Raw genomic sequence first — 20,833 nt, forward strand, 5'->3', positions numbered from 1 at the left:
TATTTATTTCCTTTCCTCACTGGCTAGTTTTCACCGTTGAAGCCCTTGGGCTTGAAGCATCCTGTTTTTTCAACTAGGGTTATAGCTTAGCTAGTAATAATAATAATAATAATAATAATAATAATAATAATAATAATAATAATAATAATGATGATAATGGTGGAGAACATTGACCCTATTATTTTCTCCCAAAGGGCCGATGATGATAAGCAATGCAGAGGTGGCAGCAATTCAAGACTTGATTATGTTTTGTAAGGTGTAAAAGAAATGGTTAAGGATGGTCTTTCTATGGTTCTATTCAAAGTACGAATGAATCAGAGCATCAAAGTAATAAGAGATCTATTTACGAAACAAAAACAATTCAGAATCATGGACATTAATAGGTACAGTATCTGGAAGAATTAAAAGCAATGCAAACAGTGATGCCTTTTTAAAAGATTTTGATAGCTGTATGAGAGTGGGGTAAGAGTACATTCTGGAAAAGTAACCTCACGTATAAATCTGAAAGAGTGAACAAATATTAGTGCATTACATTTAGTGTGTTCGAGTTGCCTTCATTTCTAATGTGGATTGACTACACAGATTTGAAGATTTCCTTGGTGAATGCTAGTCCGATACGTGATGTAGCTTGGAGTCGGATGTTCCAAAAAGAGCAGCAAGTATTGTTTGAAAATACATGAACCTGGACAGGGTCATATAGTTACTTGGGAGGGAAGGAAGTCGTAATTAAATATGTGGGATATGAAAAAGGATATGCATAATTTTGTTGTTCTGAAAGATGAGTAAATGTCACAATCTTTTTTTTAGAAAGAATGATACAGGAATGGATGTGGAAAATGAATTATTGATGAAAGAGCATAAGATGGCTAAAAGAATCCAGAGTAAGTGGCTTTGTAATGCTAATTTTTCACGGAAGAATGAAGGAAATGTAATCATTGGAAGATGTGGAAGAAATTAGTTATACCAAACATATATGACCCGCAAAATTGTAACGAGAAACGTACTCCTACTTTTATATGGAAAGGGATGTAAAGAGAAGATTTGCTAGAAGCCTTGTAATTTGCTGTAGAATGTTATATCCTGTGTGAATGTAAAAGCTTTTTCAATGAATGGCACAATTGGAATGTGGAGGACTGTGGATGATATTTTTGGTCATACACAATGAGAAAGTTCAATTTGTAAATCTGCTGTATATTACAATACTGTAAGTGATGTTTATTATTATCATCATCATTATTATTATTATTATTATTATTATTATCACTTGCTAAGCTACAACACTAGTTAGAAAAGCAGGATGCTATAAGCCCAAGGGCCCAACAGGGAAAATAGCCCAGTGAGGTAGGGAAATAAATAAAATCTTTTAAGAACAGTAACAATATTGCAATAAATCTTTATATGAATTATAAAACCTTAGGAAGAGGACTAAGATATAATAGTGTGCCCGAGTGCACCTTCTAGCAAGAGAATTCTAACCCAAGACAGTGGAGGACCGTGGTATAGAGGCTATAGCACTACCCAAGACTAGTGAACAATGGTTTGATTTTGGAGTGTCCTTCCCCTAGAAGAGCTGCTTACCAAAGCTTGTCTCTTTTACCCTTACCAAGTGGAAAGTAGCCCCTGAAGAACTACAGTACATTAGTTAACACCTTGCTTGTCAGAAAGGAAAATTAGAACTTTATATACATTAGTTACGAAATATACAGCAAAAAATAAACTAAACTTAAGCCTATACATTAACTATTCTATGATACTTCGAAATTCAAGTCATTCTTACCTTTAATATCTAAATACAAGTCCACTGGGTAACAAAGGAGTCAGACATGTCCTTCGCCTCGCATCTGTCTATGCTCTTTTTACGCCCATAGTTTTCACTCATATCCACTCATATGAAGAGAATAAGAAGAAGAAGAAGTTAGTAAAAGAACCTTTTGTTGGGATTGCAAGTGATGTGTGTGGCAAGAACAGGAGGCAGCATGAGGAAGGGCAGTGAATGGTGGAATGAAAGAGTGAAGGTAAAAGTGGAAGAGAAAAAGAGGGCTTTTAAAGAATGGCTGCAGAGTAATAGTATAGAGAAGTATGAAAAATATAGAGAGAAAAATGTGGAAGTAAAGCGCAAGGTAGGTGAGGCAAAGAGGGCAGCTGACCTGAGGTGGTGTCAGGGATTGGGTCATTCATATGAAGAGAATAAGAAGTTTTGGAAAGAAGTGAAGAGAGTAAGGAAGGCTGGCTCAAGAATTGAAGAGACAGTGAAAGATGGAAATGGAAGGTTGTTAAAAGGAGAGGAGGCAAGGAAAAGGTGGGCGGAATATTTTGAAAGTTTACTGAATGTTGAGGATAATAGGGAGGCAGATACAATTGCTGTTGAAGGTGTTGAGGTGCCGGTGATGGTAGATGAGAATGAGAGAGAGATTACAACAGAGGAAGTGAGGAGAGCACTAGTTGAAACGAGAGTAGGAAAAGCATCTGGTATGGATGGTGTGAGAGCCGAGATGTTGAAGGAAGGGGGTGTGACTGTATTTGAATGGTTGATGAGATAGTTTAACATGTGTTTTGTGTTGTCAATGGTACCAGCAGATTGGGTTTGTGCATGTACTGTACCACTATATAAGGGTAGGGGAGATGTGCATGAGTGTTGTAATTCAAGAGGTATTAGTTTGTTGAGTGGTTGGAAAAGTGTATGGTAGAGTAATGATTAATAGGATTAAGGATAAAATGACAAATTCGTAGATAATTTGTATTTTTCCTAACTATGCAAACCTTAGCTATTTAATAGGGGTTATTACTTTCGGCGTAGCTGAAATGACGAGCCATTAGACTTTTAACGAGGGTTTACTACCCCACCGCTAGTTAGCGGGGGGGGGGGGGGGGGGGTTAGGGTAGGGAGGGCAGTTTGCTAACCACACCCCCCCCCCCTTTATACACACCTGTGCTTGAGCTCACTTTGCTTAGAGGTAGGACTTCATGGGGGATAGGGCTGGCGGGCAAGTTTGATTAAATAGCTAAGGTTTGTATAGTTAGGAAAAATACAAATTATCTACGAATTTGTCATTTACTCCGTAACTGACATACAAACCACGCTATTTAATAGGGGTGACTCACCCATTAGGGGGGATGGAACGTCCCGGCCAGTAGTGGCTTTTGGCTTTGCCCGGGGACTCAGTATCTGTCAGCACTCGACAATAAGGAGTGCCTGCACCTCACTAAAACCTTGCTATGCAAGGGCTGCGGCCTACGTAAGCTGTGTGTGAAGGTATAAAGTGTGACTCGTCCTAGGAAGTTGACCTGTAGTCCTTTAGATGGAAACTTTAGGCTAGGACTCTCCCAATACCACCTCATCAGGTTATGGGGACGTGACAGTATTAGCTTAATACTAGGAACACAAGGAAACATGGTTTACCTGCAGTGGTTTGAGGTCAGCTGTGCAGAGAACCCAAGATGCTGCTTTCCCCAAGAGAGGGGAGGATGAAGAAAAGAATAAGGGCCAGACATACCTTTTCATTCATGCAGACTAAGACCGGGTAACAATGTCCTCAACCTTCTGCTACTTGTCCATTAAGGAGTCTGAGGTTTTAAACCAGCTGTTCTGCAGCCACCACAGGGCCGATAGAAAATGTATCAAGCCTCCAGTGGGTCACGTCTTGCAGGTAGTGGGCTGTGAAGGTCGTCTGATGCTTCCACACCCCAGCTTGGAGCACCTGCGTCACTGAGAAATTTTTTTTGAAGGCCAGGAACGTAGCTACGCCCCTGACGTCATGTGCTCTAGGGCGACGTGACGGAAGGAGGGTCTGAATTCAGGGACAGATGAATCACCCTACGAATCCATGCCGAGATGGTGTTCTTGGTGACCCTCCTCTTAGTCCTCCCAGTGCTCACAAACAATGCCTGCACCTGGGGACGGACTGCAGCCGTTCTTTTGAGATATAGCCTCAGACTCCTTACTGGGCTCAGTAGGAGATGGTCTGGGTCATCTGTTACAGAACGAAGACTCGAAATCTGGAAGGAGTCGAACCGTGGGTCCGGCACCCCCGGATTCTGAGTATTAGCAATAAACTCAGGGACAAATTTGAACGTTACCTTCCCCCATCCCCTTGAATGGGCGATGTCATATGAGAGACCATGAAGTTTACCAACTCGCTTGGCCAAAGCTAGTAGGAACGCCGTCTTCCAAGTTAGGTGGCGATCTGAAGCCTGACGTAATGGTTTTAGACCATGGGCCCACCATAGGACCTCCCCTAGGGATTTTTGTAGACCCAGTTTTCTCTATTCTTTAGAGACCATAGAATCAGAATCTGCTTGTTTGCACTTTAGCTGTTGGTGATTTTGGTCGTAATGGCGGCCATTTTGAATTTGACTTTGTCCGCATATGGAAAAAATATCAGCAATGACTTTCTTCTGTTTGTGTCTTTGTAATATATGTTTTTATAGGTTTTCAGGGACAAGGGACTCATTTTTGATAGTTGTAAAGCATTATCATCAGTATTTCTCAAGCTTTTGGTAATATTGAAATTGACGATCACACGGAAAAAGGTGATAAGCACATAGTATATACGAGGTACAGCAAATATGATATGATATGTAAACATGTTTTCTTGATTTTTTCTATGGAATGTTTATGACCAAAATCTTTGTTATCTATAAGACAATAATGAGAAGTATTTTTATTTTCAGGCATAAGAACTCATAATGGCAACTAGCACTCCCTCTGATGAAAATCCATTGAAGCTGAAATTAACAAAAAAACAAAGGTCAAAGTCATCAGCAGCATCTCAGCTAACATGTATTATTCACTATGAGAGCAATAATTCAGAAAAAAATGTGAGGCCATTAACAGACCACAGTTTTGATGTGATCCTTGAAAAAAAGTTGATTAGGCAAAAAAGTGACAACCCAAATGAAAGGCTTGAAGCCATACGTGATAAAATTCCAAAAACATTTCTTAAGGATTTACATGGAACTCACAGGTGGTGTTATCAAAACTTTACGAATGTTTCCAGAGTCTTAAAGAGAAAGTGTACAGTTGATAAAAATGAAGCTACTACCTCAAGATCAAAGAGTGGGAGGACAACGAAGAAAGTACAAATCCCAACGCCTCTTTTTCCTTCTACTTCATGCTTAATGTGCAACAAGTACAGAAAAAAGGTGAAAGGGCGTATCAAAATTCCCATCAAATGCCAAACAAAAACAGCTGAAGATACAATCAGAGCAGCTGCAGAAAGGCTGAAGGATTTCAAGATGCTTGGCCAGATTGCCGACTATGACCTTCAGGCAAGAGAAGCCCGTTATCACCCTACATGTAGAAAAAATTACACCAGATTACAAGAACGTAACATCAGTGAGGTGGAAAATCTTAAAGTCAAACAAGAACAAGAAGTCCATAAAGCAGCCTTTGATTATCTTTGTAAGTATGTTGATGAAAGCATCATAAAAGGAGAAAATGTTGAAAGACTATCAATGATGAAAGAAAAGTACTTACTCTTTTTGCAAGATCAATTTCCAGAATTCTATAATCCTCAATATAAAACTTGTAAGCTAAAAGATAAACTGAAAAAAAAAAATTGGTAACAAATTGCAATTTTGGCAACCAAATTATAAAAGTGAACTAGTGTATTCATCCGAAGTTCCTCAAGGTCAGGCTGTAGAAGTTGCATTTGAAGTAGCTGCATCTGAGTCAAAGAGAATTGAGGAGGCTGCTCTAGTTTTAAGAAGGGCCATTTTGGATGGCCAAAGAGAAGCTCCAGAAATGCCATGGCCACCAACAAAAGTATATTTGCTTGGAGAAAATACCCAAGTACCTAAACTCTTACAAGAATTTTTAAGTTTGATTATAGGTGGGTCTAAAGCAGTTGAAACTACTACTGAGATACCAGTGCTTTCTATCTCTCAAGATTTGTGTAGAGCTACTACGAAAGGAAAATGGATGATGCCCAAGCATCTACTCTTAGGCACGACATTACGACATCTTACAGGTAGTGCAGAAATTGTAACAATATTGCATCGTTTTGGTCACTGTGCATCATACTCTTGCTTGCTTGAACTGGAGACTGCAATTTGCGATGGTATCACTGAGACACAAAGAATTCTTCCAAGAGGTATTCAGGTGGAAGATAACAGAGTAACTCATTTGTGTTGGGACAATTTTGACTTATTAGAAGAAACATCAACAGGAGCTGGAACAACTCTCACTGCGCATGGAAGTGTAATTCAAGAATCCTCATTTATTGAAAATGTTGATATGTCTGAAATAAGAGAGAAAAGCAGTAATCCTCGGACAAAGAAACGATCAATCAACTACATACCTAAAGAAATAGAACCATGTTTTTTGAGACCAAAGGCTGAACCAGTATTAGCACCTTCTATACTTACTTCACCCAATAAAGATGTGAATGACTCTTTGTGGCTGCTTAGTAGAGCCCTGTCAAAGGAATCGATTCAGACAGTTCCTAATTGGGCAGGTTGGGTATCTTTAACAGGGAAAGAAAAAGAATATGGAGAGGTTCAGTCAAAAGTTGAGTATATGCCTCCAATTAATGCGCCAGTCACAGAAAATGCTACTGTACAGCATATAATCAAAGTGTCCCAGTCAGCTTCTAGGGAGGTCAATCAGCAATATACAATTTTAACATTTGATTTGGCAGTTGCTAAAAAAGCATATGCAATTGTGTGGCAGGATCCTAATACATTTGGAGATGTTATTATTAGATTAGGTGTTTTCCATACAACATGTGCATTTCTTCGAGTAATTGGAAAACGTATGGGTGGAAGTGGCTTTGAAGATATACTTATTGAGTCAGGAATATGTGCCAGTGGTTCTATCAGCAAAGTGATGTCAGGAAAACACTATAATAGAGCTATGCGTGTTCACAAGACTATGCTCGAGGCTTTAGAGCGCCTCCTTTTACAAAGTTTTGAATCAAATGTAACAATCCTCTGGAAAGGAAGGGCTCGAGACATGATGGAACATCTTGCACGTGAACCAAGCACAGAACTACTGGATGAAGCATTGACCAATGAAGATTGTGCTGCAGTGATTGAACAATACAATAATTTCAAAGAAGAAATTAGAAGAGGAGAACATGGCAAGACAGCAAAGTTTTGGATTGATTACATGGACAAGGTTCTCCTTGTTTTGCGCTTCCAGGGGGCAACTAAAGAAAGCAACTTTGATCTGCACATTTCTTGCTTAGAACAGTTATGTCCAATGTTCTTGTGTTATGACCATCCAAACTATGCTAGATACACAACAATCTACATGCTGGCAATGCTCAATTTGAATAAAATCTCACCTATTATTATTATTATTACTATCCAAGCTACAACCCTAGATGGAAAAGCAAGATGCTATAAGCTCAGGGGCTCCAACAGGGAAAAATAGCCCAGTGAGGAAATGAAATAAGGAAATAAATAAATGAAGAGAACAAATTAACAATAAATCATTCCAAAAAAGGTAACAACGTCAAAACAGACAAGTCATATATAAACTATTAACAACATCAAAAACAAATATGTCATAAATAAAAAGACTCATGTCTGCCTGGTCAACAAAAAAACATTTGCTCCAACTTTGACCTTTTGAAGTTCTACTGATTCAACTACCCGATTAGGAAGATCATTCCACAACTTGGTAACAGCTGGAATAAAACTTCTAGAGTACTGCATAGTATTGAGCCTCATGATGGAGAAGGCCTGGCTATTAGAATTAACTGCCTGCCTAGTATTACGAACAGGATAGAATTGTCCAGGGAGATCTGAATGTAAAGGATGGTCAGTTATGAAAAATCTTATGCAACATGCATAATGAACTAATTGAACGACGGTGCCAGAGATTAATATCTAGATCAGGAATAAGAAATTTAATAGACCGTAAGTTTCTGTCCAACAAATTAAGATGAGAATCAGCAGCTGAAGACCAGACAGGAGAACAATACTCAAAACAAGGTAGAATGAAAGAATTAAAACACTCCTTCAGAATAGATTGCTCACCGAAAATCTTGAAAGCCTTTCTCAATAAGCCTATTTTTTGTGCAATTGAAGAAGACACAGACCTTATATGTTTCTCAAAAGTAAATTTTCTGTCGAGAATCACACCTAATATTTTGAAAGATTCATACAAATTGAAAGATACATTATCAATACCGAGATCCGGATGTTGAGGAGCCACTGTCCTTGACCTACTTACAATCATACTTTAAGTTTTGTAAGGATTCAACTTCATACCCCATAATTTGCACTATGCACTAATTCTAGCTAGATCTCTATTAAGGGATTTAGCAACCCCAGATCTACATTCAGGGGATGAAATTGATGCAGAGAGAGTAGCATCATTTACATATGCAACAAACTTGTTTTCTAGGCCAAACCACATGTCATGTGTATATAGTATGAAAAGTAATGGGCCAAGAACACTACCCTGTGGAACACCGGATATCACATTCCTACAATCACTATGGTGCCCATCAACAACTCTTTGAGATCTATTACTTAAAAAATCAATAATAATGCTAAGAAACGACCCACCCACTCCCAACTGTTTCAGTTTGAAAACAAGGGCCTCATGATTCACACGGTCAAAGGCAGCACTAAAATCAAGGACAATCATACGAACTTCTCGACCATAATCAAGGGATTTCTGTACAGCATTGGAGATTGTAAGAAGGGCACCACATGCTCCAAGGCCTTTACGAAAACTAAATTGCAAACTAGGGAGTAGATGATTACCTTCAGCAAACCTATTAAGACGTTTTGCCAGAAGACGTTCAAAAACTTTAGATAATACGGGAGTTATGGAAATTGGGCGGTAATCAGTGGGACGAACTACCACAAACACATTTACATAGAGGAGTAACATTACCAATTCTCCAACAAGAGCTAAAAGCTCCTCCTCTTGCTAACTTGCGCAAAATAACAGATAACTTTGGAGCTAAGAAATCTGCTGTCTTTATAAAAAATAAAGGAAAAATACCATTTGGGTCTACAGCGAGGAGATGCTGTATAGTCTCCAGGCGTGAAGTCGTAGCTACGGCTTTGTGGAAGATGTTGGCATGTGGTTGTCTGAGTACAGTAGCTCGTGTCGTGGAGGGAGTTCGCGGAGGGAGTTCTCTCGTTAGTTCCGTTAGGAGTTGCAGAAGGTCCGGAAACCATTCCGCGTGATGCCATAGCGGAGCTATTAGAGTCATTGACAGGTTGACAAATAATCTGGTCTTGTTGAGCACCCTTCTCATCAGACAGAAAGGTGGGAAGGTGTAAACGTCGATGTTGTCCCACCGTTGTTGGAAGGCATCTTGCCAGAGTGCCTTGGGGTCCAGGAATGGGGGAACAGTACAGCGGAAGCTTGAAGTACAAGGCTGTTGTGAACGGGTCCACCGTTGGGGAACCACACAAAGTCAGGACTTTGTTGGCTACTAGAGGATCCAAAGACCACTCAGTACTCACTATCTGCGATGCTCTGCTCAGACTGTCGGCGAGCACATTCCTTTTGCCCGGAATGAAGCGAGCTGATAGTGGAATCGAGTGGACTTCGGTCCAACTCAGTATCTCTACTGCAAGATGGGATAGCTGTTGTGAAAAGGTTCCTCCCTGCTTGTTGATGTAAGCCACTACTGTGGTGTTGTCACTCATCACCACCACGGAGTGACCCGCTAGGGTTTGTTGGAACTGTTGAAGTGCCCGATATACGGCCTTCATCTCTAGCAGATTTATGTGGAGCCACTTTTCTGATTCTGACCATAGGCCTGGTCTCCTGTGGTTCAGAACGTGGGCCCCCACCCTTCTTTTGACGCGTCCGAGAACAGCATCAAATCTGGGGGGAGGACGAGAAGATCCACTCCCTTTCGGAGGCTTTCGTCGGTCACCCACCACTGAAGGTCCATCTGTTCCGCAGGACCCATAGGGACCAGAATGTCCGGGGAATCGTGGCCTTGATTCCACCGGGACTTGAGGCGCCATTGCAGGGATCTCATCCTGAGGCGGCCGTTCGGAACTAGATGGGCTAAGGAGGAAAGGTGACCTAGGAGACGTAACCAAGATTGGGCTGGAAGCTCTTCTCGTCTGAGGAAAGGATCTGCGACCATCCTCAGCCTTGCTATCCTGTCGTCTGATGGAAAAGCTTTGTGGAGATTGATGTCCAATATCATGCCTAGATATACCAGTCGTTGAGATGGAAGCAGAGAAGACTTCTCGAGATTTACCATGATCCCTAGATCTTAGCAAATTCCCAGAAGCTTGTCTCTGTGTCGAAGAGGGGTCGATTCCGAGTCTGCCAGGATCAGCCAGTCATCCAGACAATGGAGGAGACGGATGCCGATCCTGTGTGCCCACGAAAAGATCAGGGTGAACACTCTGGTGAATACCTGTGGTGCTGTGGAGAGACCGAAACACAGCACTTTGAACTGGAAGATCTTGTTGTCTAGGCTGAATCTGAAGTACTTCCTGGAAGACGGATGGATTGGGATCTGGAAGTACGCGTCCTTCAGATCCAGTGTACACATGAAGTCTTGTGGTCTCACTGCAAGTCTGACAGTGTCTGCTGTCTCCATGCTAAACAGAGTTTGTTTGACAAACTTGTTCAGAGCTGAGAGGTCGATGACTGGTCTCCAGCCTCCAGACGCCTTCTTTACAAGAAAGAGTCGACTGAAGAAGCCTGGGGAGCCATCGAGGACCTCCTGGAGAGCATCCTTCTTCAGCATGGTCTCGACTTCTGCCCGTAGGGCTAGCCCCTTTGCCGATCCCATGGCATAGGAGCTCAACGACACTAGATTCGCTGTCACGGGAGGAAGAGATGTTATGAACGGGATGCGATATCCCTGACTGATCACGGAGATCGCCCAGGAATCAGCCTCGAGTTGCTGCCACCTGAATGCGCGCAGGTGATCTTCTGCGAGCAGGCTCGTGGGCGCGTGGGCGTGCTGGAGAGTGATGGCGCGCAGGTGCGCGATCTGGAGAAGACAGATGGGGTGCAGGATCAGCAGGCTTAGAAGCACAAGAAGGAGACAGCTCGTGGGCGCGTAGTATCCCGTCCACCTCTGGAAGTGTGCACGGTAGGAGCTGGAACCTGTGTGCACGAAGATGACCGAGCGCGATGGCGCGTAGGCGAGGGTTGATGAGAGGGCGCGTTCCAAGGGTGCTCAGGTGAACGCTGGCGAGAAGGAGAAGGATGAGGCTTCCTTCCTACGCCCAGATCCGAAGATCGTGGGTGCGCGGGCGAGCGATGGCGCATAGTTAAGCGCTAGCGCGCAGGGGAATTTCGCTGGCGAGCTGGAGATCGTGGGCGATTAGGGTGCGTATCAGGATCAGGGCGTGCAGATGAGCGCTGGCGAGGAGTAGATCGCCGGCATACAGGAGAGCGCTTGAGAGTAGGAAAGCACTGGCGAGCAGGAGAGCACTGACATGTCAACTATGCCATAGGAGATCACTGGCACGTTGTTTCCGGCACAGGATGACACTCGGCAACAGCAGGAACAGGAAAAGGCTTGAGAACGTGGCCGCACAGTTAAAACCTGGCACTTAAGGGTCTTGCTCACAGTGTGAGACAGGCCCTTTTGCCCTGAAGGGACCGGTACCCGTTGGATAAAGGGGTGCGAGGGCGCCCACTGCCCATCAGCTGCCACGAACGGTGAAGGAGTGTCAGCAGGTCTGGCAGGCGTAGGAGATCGGGAACGATCTGCAGAGAGGTCCAGAGATGTGGCTGCAACAGTCGACTCACGACAAGGAGGATCCTCTGCGGGGGACGGTGAGGGCGAGGAGCCGAAGAGGCGCCTCCTAACTCCCTTGTCGGGAGAAGGAATACCTCTACGGCGAAGAGGAGGGCGAGCCTTGCGACGGATACGTCCTCTGGGAGCAGGAACACCATCGTCGGTCCTCCGAAGAGGAGTCTCAGTCAGTGAACTCCCCCGAGGGGGCCTCGGAGAGAATCACCTGCAGGAGAGACCGTTGGACTCAGCTCCTCCCTTGAAGGATGGGGGAACTGAGCCTTCAGCGACATCAGCACCCAAGGCAGGGGTTTGACCCGACCCGTCGGAAGCCTCTGCCACAACAACGTCGACGATAGACAGACGGTCAACCTCCACTATCACCGGCGACTGTTTGACAGCTGCGCCAAACTGGATCAAGTCAAACAGGGCTTCCCTGGAGGGAGAACCCTTAAGCCCCAAGGAAGCCCAAAACTATAATAAATCATCATTATAAACAGAAGCAAAAACAGATAAATCCTCCCCAGGAGGAGGAGGAGGAGCTGCCTCCCTATGGGAGGAAACTCCCTCTCCCGAACCCCGAGGTCGGTCAACAAAAGAACGGCCTACGCTACCACTTGACGGCCTCTCACGAGAGACCGATCGAGCGGGAGCTTCGGAGGAGGTTCGGGCAACGGAAGAAGTGTCCTTGGAATTTTCCGTCTTCAAGGAAACCCTTGAAGGAGAAAGATCCCGCTTAGACTTCTTCTTCCGTCGCCGGGAAAACCTCTCCCACTGGGAGGTAGACCACTCCCTGCACACTTTATCATCATCACACCGTTGACCTCTGCAGAACGGACACAAGGTGTAAGGGTGCGTCTCGACCGCCGACATATAAGCCCCACAAGGTTGGTAGGGTAAACCAGGGCATTTCTGCATGATAAAGAGAGAGGCCAACATCCAAACACACAAACTGAAAGAGAAAGCAAAAAACATTAAGGCTGTCAATGCGAGGGTGAGAGCAGACACGTCTGACCATCACCCGAGCCAAAAGTGAAGTGAATCAGTTCACCGGTGTGTGAGGGGAGAGGGGTAGCTAGCTACCCTTCCCCTAACCCCCGCCAACTAGCGAGGGGGTAGTTAACCCTCGTTAAAAAGCTAATGGCTCGTCATTTCAGCTATGCCGAAAGTAATAACCTATTTAAATAGCGTGGTTTGTATTTCGGTTACAGAACAAATAGAGGGTTGGGCATGAATGTAAAGAGAGTTCTATAAGAGAAAGTGATTGTACCAACTGTGATGTATGGATCGGAGTTGTGGGGAATGAAAGCGATGGAGAGACAGAAATTGAATGTGTTTTGAGATGAAGTGTCTAAGGAGTATGGCTGGTGTGTCTCGAGTAGATAGGGTTAGGAACGAAGTGGTGAGGGTGAGAACGGGTGTAAGAAATGAGTTAGCAGCTAGAGTGGATATGAATGTGTTGAGGTGGTTTGGCCATGTTGAGAGAATGGAAAATGGCTGTCTGCTAAAGAAGGTGATGAATGCAAGAGTTGATGGGAGAAGTACATGAGGAAGGCCAAGGTTTGGGTGGATGGATGAAGTGAAGAAAGCTCTGGGTGATAGGAGGATAGATGTGAGAGAGGCAAGAGAGCGTGCTAGAAATAGGAATGAATGGCGAGCGATTGTGACGACTTCCGGTAGGCCCCGCTGTTTCCTCCGGTGCCTTAGATGATTGCAACCTAGCAGTACCAGTTGAACTCGGTTGAGTCCCTTGATGGATGGATGATCTGATCTGAAATGAAAAAGATATTTCTATTAATTCATCATCTAAGGATATATAAATTTGCATAATTAAAAATAAATGAACAAAGATTAATTTCAACATTTAAAATTGATCTTAGGCAAAACAGAATGTCTAAATACCCAGAAAAAATTAGAATTGTTTATTTAGTTTCATGTCGCTACTATAAAGGTATGGTCAAAGGACCAGTATCCGAAGAACTGAAAAGAGGAGACAGGTCAAGTCAAAGAAGCTAGACAGCTTAGGTAGAAAGAAACTGGAAGGTAAACATGGAAAAATAGCCCAGTTAGGAAAGGAAATAAGTAAATAAATAAACTACAATTAAAAGTAAATACCTTAAAAACAGTGGCAATATTAAAATAGATTTCACATATACGCTAAAAAACCTTCGAAAAACCAAAAGAATCAAAATAAAATAGAATAGTGTGCCCGAGTGTACCCTCAAGCAAGAGAACTCTATCCATGACAGTTGAAGACCAGGGTTTTGAAATAAATAAGTAAATACTGAGATCATGATGAGCGGTATATGGAAATGGTTTGGGCCTGCTCTTTGCACTCCCCCAAGAGAGATTAGTTCACCAATGTTTAGCTGGGTTTCACAAGGCACTAGTACAGTTTGAAGTCCCAGACCTACATGGCTGAGGACTATGAAGTGTGAAGTAGGAGATAATGAATGAAGAAACATCGATTTAAAAGCTGAAAATAGAGACGACTGGCGAAATCTAACCGAGCCCCTTTGCGTCAATAGGCATAGGAAATGATGATGTATATTGAAGACTAATCTATGCAAGATTTCTAAAAAAAAAAAACTAAATACATTTGCATGATTATAAATCTTTTTTTTAAATGTTCAATAAACACCAGTACTACATTCATTAGTTATATAAAATTCTGTACCAAAAAAAGCAAGCATTTTTCATCTTTAATTATTTATCATTAATTTGATTTATTCATTCTTCATTTCATATGACAGAATTATATGAAATCTGGCCGAAATTGTACAAGGCAAGTGACATTAGAGAGAATATTTAGCATTAATTAGAAAATGGAAAAATCAGAAGAAAACATACACTAGTTTAAATAGATTGAATTATTTCAATACTTAATAAGCTTTCATGTTCTAAACCCTTCTGAAGTATAAGAAATCTTGGGGAAATTGCACAAGTCATAACATTAGAGGGAGAGTACTTGGCATCCTGCCTAGTATCGGGAAAATCAAACTCTAACTAATCTAAATAGAATGAATTATTTCAATACTTAACCGGCTTACATGTGCTAAACCCCTCAGCATTTTAACCTTGGAGTTCAGCATCATGATAAAACTATTATGCAAATACCATTTATGGACCCAGCAGGAAAATCCAAAGGCCATGCTTAATAATGACATCATACAATCCTGTTTACAGCGATTGCAATATAAGCCAAACAAGCCCAAAGTCAAAGGGATACTGGTGCTACTGGCTTAATAGGTAAAAAAGAAAGTTTAGAGGTGAAGGGAAGCTTGACTTGAGTTACTTTAAGTGATTGATGACACTGGAAAAGCGTATGCACTATTTACCTAAAAGAAGACCTTGAAACTGAGCATCATAACCATAAAATGTACAGCAAACACTTTGCCAAGATGCGAAGGCACTCGTAACTACTTTTGACTTTATCAAAAACATGACAGAAGATGATAAGGACCCATATAATAGGTGAATGCTAAGCTGATCATTCACTAACCTTTCAGAGAGAATTGAGCGAACATATCCCCTTTAAAAATTTGTATCTCTACCCGAATTCTTTTAATTTAATATTGTCAGAGATTAACAATTTAGTACATTTACCTTCTGGATACTTTCCAGAGAGAATCCTTTTGTATGGTACAGCATTTTCCAGATACCATAGAACTTGCACTCTACTTTCTTCAGCTAATGCTATCCATTAACTAGATCCTTTGAACCCTCAGAATGTTCCCATTATCCTGAATATCAACATCTACAACCATTGCATAACACACACAAGCCTATTAGGTTATAAACCTCAACTATGTTACTCAGTAAGAGTACGAATGGAGAAATACCTTACGATCAGTAAAAACATTAAATATTTCCTGCAAATTTGAACTTCTGGAGATTATTCCACAATCTGGTTACAGCTGGAATAAAACTTCCTGAATAGTATTGAACCTTAAGATGGAAAAGGAAAGACTATTGGAACTAGCTGCATACCAAGTACTACATACAGCATGGTACAGTTGGCAAAGATCTGAAGTGAATGATAAGTATGATGTATTATTGGGGAATAAATTTCTGAATACAGACAGAATGATATTGCATCAAGTATAAGAAATTATTGAAGTAGGGCTGGGCGAGTATATAAGCACTTACTGCACTTGCAAGTTAAGAATAGGAATCTTAAAAGAAAATTAGTTATATGAAGCTTAAGCATATGCTATACAGATTATGAAATAAACAGGACACAATCATTGCATGGCAAGTAAGAAGCTGGTGGAGTAGGAATCTGGGTATAAAAGGGAATAATCAAGATGTGTTTTATGTAGACGAGTCTATAGTAGATTATAAAACGAAGGTTGTGGCGCTAGAATCGGACTGAATGATAAATGTGGAAGACCAAAGAGGGCTGTTACAGGTGACTGTGGACGTATCAAGCAAAAGATGAAGGAGAAGTATACAGGAAGGTGATAGGTAAGGGAGGACTAGTACTGTAATACTTGTGAATGTTTATGATGAAAGGTCTGTTTCAGGCAATCATTTAATGCCGCGTTAATTCTGACAATGAAAATGGTAATATAAGAAGTTGAGAAAATCAATTTGAGTCATAATTTGAATAAAAATGAGAAGCAGAATGTATAAAGAATGTTGTTGATAAGATGATCAAGAAGTAGAATGTGTATAGTATGTTGTTGGAAAGATTATCGTGAAGTAGAATGTAAACAGTGCATTGCTGTTAAGACAAAAGTATGTAGTAGAATGTATATAGTATATGGTGTGTCATTAGAAAGACAATCACTTAGTCTGAAAGATGATTTAGGGATGTTAAGGTTGGTAGTTTAAAACAGCTTTGAGTGAAAACACTACTACCGTATCTATCAGAGACCATGTCATTTTCCAAAGCAGTATTGTCAAGACTTACAAAAAAGGGGTGTGTTTACACCAGGTCATAGTCCATGATATAATATAGTCTAATTGTACCTGTGTGAAAGACGGATGAAAGTTTTTGATGCGTATTGATTAAAGAGAGGTGAATGAGAGGGACTGTGAAAAACAGGTTTCCAATGTATATTGTATTAGTACAGTATTTATATATAGCGTGCACATGATGAAAGTGTTTATGAAGTTCGATTCAGTTCATGGCTATTATCAAAAGCCAGTGTGTGCACAACCCAATGAAAATGCTTACCTATAATGGTGCAGAGTTTTTGGGAAAATCATTTGAGAATATGTTGCAAGAATGCATACTTCAGCATGTCAACAATTCCTTATAATCCAAGAGCAAATGGGTTGGCTAAACCTCAGTTCAATTTGCAGTGAATGTTTTTTTTATATTGATCAGGCTTACATAAGTCTTCCTTCATAGTTTACAAATGAGATCTATATAAATATTAGATATCAAGATATTTAATATTCTGCATTCACTACTTCTCCTATAGTTTATTTCTTTATTTCCTTTCCTCACTGGGATATTTTTCCTGTTGGGGACCTTGTGCTTATAGCATCATGCTTTTCCAACCAAGGTTGTAGCTTTGCTAGTAATAATAATAATAACGAACATAGAGAGAATATAGAGTGAAATATTGCAATGAATGGACAAGAATGAATGAAAGGAATGGGACTTGTATACAAAAGGTCCACAACTTACAACCATTTAACTTACAACTATTCAGATACGAACACAAATCCAACTGAAATGAATGTCAGATGATGTGATGTATCAAGAGTTTTTATACTGTAATAAGATCAAGAAATAATGTAATAAAAAATTTCCAATCCTGGTATTTATTGAAGGGCATGAAGCAGCCAGGAATCTGCCAGAAAGCTATCAGCCACTGGGCATCTCCCCTCCACAGGGTCTGTAAAGGAGACAGCACAAGGCATTCCTGTGGTGACTTAACGCTCAAACAGTAACAGACAGGCACCCTGTATCTGAAGTTGCTGACAGGACTTTTGTAGCTGGAAATTATAGGCATGGGAGTCAGGTTAAGCCTACTCTAGGCCAAAATCTAACAACATTTGACTTAAACAGCTTCTTGGAACCTATTAAGTCTGTAAGTTGAGGAACTTTCTCTATTTGTAAAGCTTTGGAGGATGCGAAATCACCAGGGAACAACGATAGAGAGACGGGCGTTAGGGAGATTTGGTGGCAATTGAATCTGGATAAAACATAATGGTGGAAGGACCTGAAGTAGATTATATAGTGAAGAGTGTGGCACACGTACTGTATTTGATGGAGTGATATATGTGAAGTTAAAAGTGATTATGGATACAGTAGTCCTAAAAAATGATGGAAAAGTATATAAGTAGGAAGATGAGTTAAGCATATTGAGTACATTTGTGAAAGTTAAGTAATGAAAGGTGTGTTTCGGGCTATCATTTAATGACTAATGGAACCCTGCCTGCAACAAGATTGGGAACATAAAAAGGAGAAAAACAAAATGAATCATAATTTGAATGAAAACAATAAGTAAAATGTGTATACAGTAGCACGTTGTGAGAAACCAGATTTGAGAGACGGAAATATGAACAGAATCAAAACTAGTTTTGGGCAAGGTGAAGCGACGAGTAGGAGTACAACACAGCCGGACTCAACCTGCCTAAGTGAAAAGCGGTGATATGCTAGGCTAGCAGATTAGGGAAATATCCCCCTATATTCTACCTTGTGTCGAATCATACGGCCATCTCATTTCACACTGAATGCAATGTCTTATTCAATGACACAGTTAGATTCGTTACCCAGCGTCTAACAGTGATAGGCTCGTCATCAAAAACATGAGCCCGCTGTGGACAGCAAGAAAACGACTTACAAAATACAGGTACAGTACTATAATTATCATTATTACTAGCTAAGCTACAACCCTTCTTGGATAAGCAGGACGCTATAAACCTAAGGGCTCCAACAGGAAAAATAGCCCAGTGAGGAAGAGAAATAAGGAAATAAACAAACTATATGAAAACAGTAACAATATTAAAACATATCTTTCATATAAAAACTATAAAAAGAGACTTATGTCAGCCTGTTCAACAAAAACATTTGCTGCAAATTTGAACTTTTGAAGTTCTACTGATTCAACTACCCAATTAGGAAGATCATTCCACAACTTGGTCGTAGCTGGAATAAAACTTCTACAATACTATGTAGTACTGAGCTTTATGATGGAGAAGGCATGACTATTAGAATCAACTGCATACCTAGTGTTACGAACAGGATGGTACTGTTTTGGAATATCCGAGTATAAAGAATAGTCTGAATTATGATAAATCTTATGCAACTTGCATAAACTATTTGAATGACGGTACCAGAGATTAATATCTAGATCAGGAATAAGAAATCTAATAGACCGTAAATTCCTGTTCGACAAATTAAGATGGGAATCAGCAGCCAACGACCAGACAGGAGAACAATACTCAAAACATGGTAGAATAAAAGAAATAAAACACTTCTTCAGAATAAATTGATCATGGAAAATCTTACAAACAAGTCTGCCTTCCGTTGCCTTTCTTTCAGCAAATGGAAAAACACATTACATTTTAGTACAGCATTGATGAGATGTACAAGATGGAATTCCTAGTTGATATGGGCGAAGGCAAATCGTTTGTTCTAGCCAACCGAAACCATTGACTGAACCGAGCCCAACACCCTACATATGTCTACCAAAACATGGCGCCTCAATAAAGACAAATGGAACCAGAAATATGGTAGAGTTCCAGGGTAAAACATACAGCTGGAAATTCATCACTGCATGTGGACATTTCATCAGTAGTGAACTCATCTTCGCATTACTCAACAGATTTTCTGATAATAAAAGACATGCTGGTACGGTAGATGTGTCGAGGCAGCAACTCGTTCAGAGAAATACCCCTGCAGCCCCCATCCCTCCAAGGGCAGCAAAAAGCTCCCTGCAGGAACCACAAATATCTTAGCCCCTTCAGGATTTTCCCAAAGTATTTCCTAACTTTACCAACCTTGAGCTCTTTATAATGGATATTATTTTGGACAATGGGAAGAAAATACCGGTAGCCAAAAGACCTCCACACTTAACCTAACCATTGCCCTATTCCCTTTTACAGAAATTTTAAGTAATTTGTATTTATCCTAACAGTACTTACCTCGAATTACTTAATCTTATTAGAGTCTAGGATCTCTCAATCAAGAATTTTGCGTAGTTGCCCCTCTCTCCACTGCCTCTCAGGAGCACTCCAGGGCATAAGGATACTCGCCCAGGTGCGACCCAGGTCACACGCGTGGCTTCTGGTCGCTCTCTCTCTCTCTCTATACAATTGTCTCCTGTAAAAAAGAAAAGTATTTTAGGAATAGCAATGGTATAAGCAATAACATAGGCTAATTGACCACACAAGCAAGACAATCAAAAGCAGCTTACAGAAGTACTATTAAGTTTAAAACATACATTCTAAGAGTGCTGGGTATACTAGTTTAAAAGGTTATTTTAATCAACAGCATAAGATTTTTTATCATAGCGTATTCAAGGAATTCAAATAAATGTTATCCGCTTAACCCTTTTACCCCAGGGCTATTTGGAACTTTCCAACCCTTAACCCCCAGGGGTTACTTTTTTTCAAGCACATTTTGCAGTATATATCTTTTTTTAAATTGCTCTAACGGCCTTAATTTTCGTCATAGAGAGGTCAGGTTGGTCTCATTCTCTTGGGGGTAAAGGGATGAGTTTTGTGAAACGTATCAGTACATCCTTTGGGGGTAAAAGGGTTAATATACAAAAGTGGGTGCAACTTGCTAAAAGCTATTCCAGCAGATATTGAAAGAATTATCAGCCATTTATCTCTCTCCATTGTAGTGTTTATATACCTAAATAGTATTGTAATGTATATTAAATCATTCATGAGATGATTATTCATTGAAAATAGAAAACTTTTTGACTATAAGCTTCACAACTAGTACATTTTGCAATTCTAACATGTTTTCTGAGTCACTTAAAACAATCTAGAATTGCATTTTGCAAGACTTGTAACCATAATACAGTAAACATTTAAGAGTGGGGAATTGTAACATTGTAGTAGCTACTACAAAATGTGAAAAGAAACTAGTGAACACAGTTTTATCATCTTAAAATCTTGGGTTGTATGTATGATAGCGGCCATCTGTATTTACGATGACGGCTGACTTAGAATAC

The 20,833-nt window shown here is 40.7% G+C and overlaps 1 protein-coding gene and 1 long non-coding RNA gene across 2 annotated transcripts in view; both read right to left on the minus strand.

The window, feature by feature from the left end:
• LOC137636923 (uncharacterized) overlaps window positions 1-2,845 on the minus strand; it is a 62,475-nt gene extending 59,630 nt beyond the window's left edge. Inside the window, exon 1 of the long non-coding RNA XR_011043298.1 lies at window positions 1,778-2,845. This is a non-coding gene — a long non-coding RNA (uncharacterized lncRNA). The remainder of the gene's footprint in view (window positions 1-1,777) is intronic.
• A 5,448-nt stretch (window positions 2,846-8,293) lies between these two features.
• On the minus strand, window positions 8,294-19,966 carry LOC137636922 (uncharacterized). The gene is made up of 2 exons (XM_068369262.1): window positions 19,794-19,966; window positions 8,294-13,458 (listed from the first exon to the last, which is right to left on the minus strand). The coding sequence occupies exon 2, from the start codon at window positions 9,943-9,945 to the stop codon at window positions 8,869-8,871; it is 1,077 nt and encodes a 358-aa protein (XP_068225363.1). The 5' UTR covers window positions 9,946-13,458; window positions 19,794-19,966; the 3' UTR covers window positions 8,294-8,868.
• Between the last annotated feature and the right edge of the window lie 867 nt (window positions 19,967-20,833).

The sequence above is a fragment of the Palaemon carinicauda genome, unplaced genomic scaffold (genome assembly GCF_036898095.1).
Source record: "Palaemon carinicauda isolate YSFRI2023 unplaced genomic scaffold, ASM3689809v2 scaffold445, whole genome shotgun sequence".
In the NCBI taxonomy this organism is placed as follows: Eukaryota; Metazoa; Arthropoda; class Malacostraca; order Decapoda; family Palaemonidae; genus Palaemon; species Palaemon carinicauda.